The sequence below is a fragment of the Poromitra crassiceps genome, assembly GCF_964638095.1.
Source record: "Poromitra crassiceps genome assembly, chromosome: 11".
NCBI lineage: Eukaryota > Metazoa > Chordata > Actinopteri > Beryciformes > Melamphaidae > Poromitra > Poromitra crassiceps.
In genome coordinates this window covers 13616836-13621688 of record NC_139643.1, presented here as the reverse complement: position 1 = coordinate 13621688, position 4853 = coordinate 13616836, and the positions used below count along the sequence as shown (strand labels likewise).

General features: G+C 45.3%; 1 protein-coding gene across 1 annotated transcript in view; it reads right to left on the bottom strand.

Moving 5' to 3' along the window:
- Positions 1–1060: 1060 nt before the first annotated feature.
- LOC310785220 (voltage-dependent calcium channel gamma-4 subunit-like) overlaps positions 1061–4853 on the bottom strand; it is a gene marked incomplete at both ends in the record, with an annotated part of 24665 nt that continues 20872 nt past the window's right edge. The window contains 3 exons of the mRNA XM_083646222.1: positions 1061–1561; positions 2289–2605; positions 3788–3928. Of these exons, the coding sequence (XP_083502348.1) occupies positions 1061–1561; positions 2289–2605; positions 3788–3928 (959 nt within the window). The remainder of the gene's footprint in view (positions 1562–2288; positions 2606–3787; positions 3929–4853) is intronic.

Sequence of the window (4853 nt, the reverse complement as noted above, 5' to 3'; positions counted from 1 at the left end):
CTTGAGCAAGGCACTTTACCCCCAATGACTCTACTCCAAGACATACATGTGTATTGTTTTCTATATACAGATGAAGCAGTGAGATTGAGATTAAAGTACTGTAAAAAAAAAAAAAAAAAAAATCTCACCCACTCGCCAGAATAAAATGTTGACATTTTACGTTTCTGCAAACCACGGATAGGGTGAATATGAATGTTTGTTAACCAAAAATACATTTAACATTTTCCATATGTGCATATCAACGCCTGGGTGTCTAGCAGATGTGTACTGAAAGTCTGATGTTAGGACAGAAAGTAAGGGTGTTGTTGGGGGCCAGGATGGCAGAGGCCGTTACGGCGTAAACCTTTGCCTGACATGGGAGACCATACATTTCAACCATAAGTCATTTAACATTTTTGCTATTTAACCCTAACCCTAACCATAACCCTAACCATAACCAAGTTCTTGTATTTGCCGAACCATAACCCAAGTTGTTTTAATTGCGTAACATTTACAAATGAATATTGAGGGTTTCAAATGAACCGACATTTCAAACTTAACTGACGTTTTCAAAATTTCAAATAAATTAACTGATGTTTTCAAATTAACCACCATTTTCAAATTGCCGTTGAGAACACTCCTGTGGTTGGAGGACTTGTTGAAATGCAACATATTTTCGGTTTAGTAACATTAATATTGAACATATCTGTGGTGTGAAACGTATTCTGGCAACTGGATTGCCACATCACCACCGCCTTTGAACAAAGTCACATTTTGTAGACTATAATTCATGACCAATTTTAAGGCAGTTGTCATGAACTTGAACATAACATTTTTATTTTTTTATGACCGCTTATGAAATCGTATCTATGGCAACCAAGTACCCGTTAAAGTGTCACCCAAACATTTTCAGCACCCCTCTTCCTCTCGTTAAGATCTCTCTATCTCTCTCTCTCTCTCAATCGGAATCTCTTTCTCTCTCCGTTTCATTCACTCCCTCTTTCCTTTCATTTTAACTCTCTCTCTCCTTCCCACTTCTCTTCTCTCCCTCCTCCCCCACCCTCCCCTCTGAGGTGTAGTTTTAAACTGGCGTAGTTTTCCTGTTAAGTGTGTCTGAGTTGGTGTCCCGGTCCCGCTTGGCCCCCAGCCGGTCCAGCGTCCCCATGTTGGCCCTTTCCCTTTCCATGGTGGACATCGCCCCCTGCTGGGCCGGCGTGGCAGCTGACGTGGAGGTGTTCATCGGCGCTGCGTTCTGGCCCACGGTTGCCGCCGCCGCTGCCAGGTTGGACTTGGAGAGAGAGGGGAGCGTGCCGCTGCCCATCACCGCTGCTCCCCCTCCGCTGCCGGAATCCTTGGGGAAGTAGTTGTGGAGCTGGTAGAGCGTGGCGCGGTCCACCGTGCCATAGAGAGGGGGGGCGCCGCTTCCCAGGCTGCCTAGCTTGGAGTCCCTCGTCAGGGTGTACATGGAGATGTCTCCGCTGCCTCCGCCCGCGTGCTGCGGGGTGGGCAGCGTGGCCACAGAGAAGGGCGGGGCGGACGGCGGCAGGCTGAAGGCCTTGGAGGTGCCGATTGGCGAGGTCTCCTGGGAGTAGGGATGGGGATCATTAATTTATTATTGATACCATTTTCAGTTTCATTTTTTTTAAAGGGAGGGTGAATATCAATTAGCCATTATAAAACATGGCTCTCTCAAATCAAGCAATCTGATTGGTTCACAGCTGTGGTATATTTAGCGTATACCACAGTTAGAGCCGCATCCCTGAAACACTCTGGCTCTGACAAACGGGTCATGCCTTCGCCATCCTGGTGGGGAAAATATCGCAAGCCGTGTCAACTTAATACCCACAGTGCCTTGCAGTAGTGTTTACTGTTGTCTCCTACTAGTGACGTCATACGACCGCTAGCTACTGTAGCTAATTTTTTGCCTTGTAACAGAGTGGCTATCTGTGTGCGCTCCCTGACTGTATGACATCAGTCTCATGGAATATCGGATTTGGGACGTGGAAGTGAGCGAGGAAGTAGGACTGAAGTGGTAAGTTCTGAAAATATGTTTTATTCCAGCATTGGATGTATTACAAACCAAGTTAACGTAGCACACGCAGCCTCAGCCTGTGTTTGCCCAACCGCTAATAGGCTAATAATAGGCTACGTTAGAATAGGTACAGAATAGCGCTATATAAATGCCATCCATTTACCATAATAGGACCCACTATCGGTATCCATAAGCTCGGACATGAGTGATTTTCGGGTTTTGAGAAATTTGGAACCAGGTCCTTGTGGATATACCGGGTGTCGATCCCCGTCCCTACCTGGGAGTGTGGCGGGTCGGTGGAGCGCGAGCTGGAGCGCGAGCGCCGGCGGAAGCGGTAGCTGGGCAGCCGCAGCATGGCGTGCGTGGTGCTCTTGAAGAGCTGCGTGCGCGAGCGGCAGCGCAGCTCCTTGTTCTTCTCGATGTAGATGTTGACGGCGAGGACGCCCACCATCTCGGCCAGGATGAAGGACAGGCCGCCGAAGTAGAAGGACCAGCCGTAGGAGTAGTGCCACTTCTTGTCCTCGTCCTTCTTGGGCGAGATGTCGCTCAGTGCCGCGGAGATGTACACTATCACTCCGATGATGTTGCTCAGGCCTGGGGACATAGGAGAGTGCTACAGTAAGTGCTCCTCTGAGAGAAATGAGACTGTAGTTTGATTTAAAGAGGTTGCTGGCATGGGATATTGGGCTTTACCACAGACTGTGTTTCCTTTCGATTACACAGGAAGGATGTGGGCATCATATGGAATCCAATATTGTAATTGTATATTGTAATGTGATTCCTGTTGACACTAAGGAAGCAATACAATATAGCCTGATCAGGCCCAGTTTTACAGGGGTGCAAAAGCACGCATTGCACCCTTATTTTAATTGTCTGCATGCTCAGTTGAAAAGAGTGGTAAAAAATAATATATATATATATATATATATATATTTTTTTTTTTTTTTTTAATAAATGCTGCAGCTGCACACTTACTGTTTAAACTTGAATTATAATTGTTGTTTTTCTTTGTTCTTTGATGTGAATTTATGGCTTCTTGGCACATATGTAACCTTTTAAGGTTGAGATAATTGTATTATCATTATATGGTCCAAATATTTCAGTAAAGCACTTGAAACACTTGAATTCTTGCTTGGCTGGTATCATTCTACTTGAAATGATGGTAAAATACATTATTTTTAGTAAAATAAAGTGTCAAATTTTTGGCCGGCCACCCGGCCCGGGTCGGCCCGTGCTTGTGCACCCTTTCCTATCTAGGATGCATCCTTAGCCATCTTGTTCTGGAACCAGCCCTGATCCTGATCCTGACCGGGGGAAATGGATATACAAAATATACTGTACATACATGAAATGTTATGAATATTGGACGTGTCCTGTCCTGTGCATTATAGATAGATAGATAGATAGATAGATAGATAGATAGATAGATAGATAGATAGATAGATAGATAGATAGATAGTAGGTAGATAATGACATCTGAAATAGTGCAACTACTTTCACCCCAGTTTAGAGTTGAATAAGGTACACTGGAAACAGATCGATTAAAAATAAGATGGAAGGAGAAAGGGATATTGAAGAAGTCATGGTAATATAGACGCTGTTTCCATCCACGACTAAAGTACCAGCACTGATTAAACATTGAGTGTTCAGTATCGACATAATAACTAATGCACATTTGAACACAGGAGTAAACACCAAGAAGCGACTGAGAACTGTTTTTCCTGAACCCAAACCGTCCTCAACCACAGGCGAAGAGAAGCAAAGCTGCCGTCTCACCTGCGGCGACGAAGAGAATCCCTCCCCCGAGAATAATGTTCCTCTTGCTCTTGTAGAAGCTGCTGGACGCGACGCACACTCCGCCCAGCAGGAGCAGTATGGCGCTGAGGATGGGGAAGATACTGGAGGCTCGCACCACACCTGCAGAGGAGGACACCACCATAAACAAGCCAACAGATATCAAAGCTGATGGGATTTATGGAAAGAGCATCACTCGAACATGGCCGCTATATCAAACTGGCCGTTCAGTGGCGTTTTATTGACACACAACTAATGTTAGCTCACAGCTAACAGTTAGCTATGTTCCAGCCCCTAGTGTGGCTGTGCGGCATGTACTTACATAGGAGGTACGCGCATGCGGGGTGGATTTGCGTGTACAGTAACACCCCGCAGAGACACCCGGAAGTCAGGTGTTTGTTGTCGTCATAACGTCATGCTGATTCCTCGTAAGACACTATAGCCTACGCTACATAATCTAAACACAAAATCAAAAAAAATGTGGGGGGATGGGGTGGGGTTGGTGAGAATTAACCAGGTCTGTTGAAGTTTTTTGAGACAACTAAGTCATAGACCTATATACATTTACAGTAGCAAAGCAATCAAGTAGCTGCATCTGCAATTACATATGTCATGATTTCTCTGCAGACATTTGAAACCTATACGCAGATGCATTACATCCTGAGAATAGCAGAGGGACATTATTAGGGATGGAATTGCTGTGTAGCTCCAACTCAGGCGGGAACAGGTGGACTAGTGGAGCCTTTGAGTTATGAAGGTGACATTCAGGCTGCGGCGCGCTAGCTTTAGCACTGAAGGTAAACGATAATGCTATGATAAGCAATGATCCTGCGATACCTCTGTCAGACCTGTCAAATAGCCTAGTGGCTCTAAATGGTTTTAACCAGATGGAAGCAGCAGACAGGCGTGGTTTGATGAATCAGTACCATTAAGATATTAGTGAAGAATCAATCACAGAAAAGTGGAACAAAATGGCTTTCAAATACCAACCTTTCAGCTCATGGACCTGAAAATTTCAAAAATGTCCGCGCTCCCACATCTGGCCGGA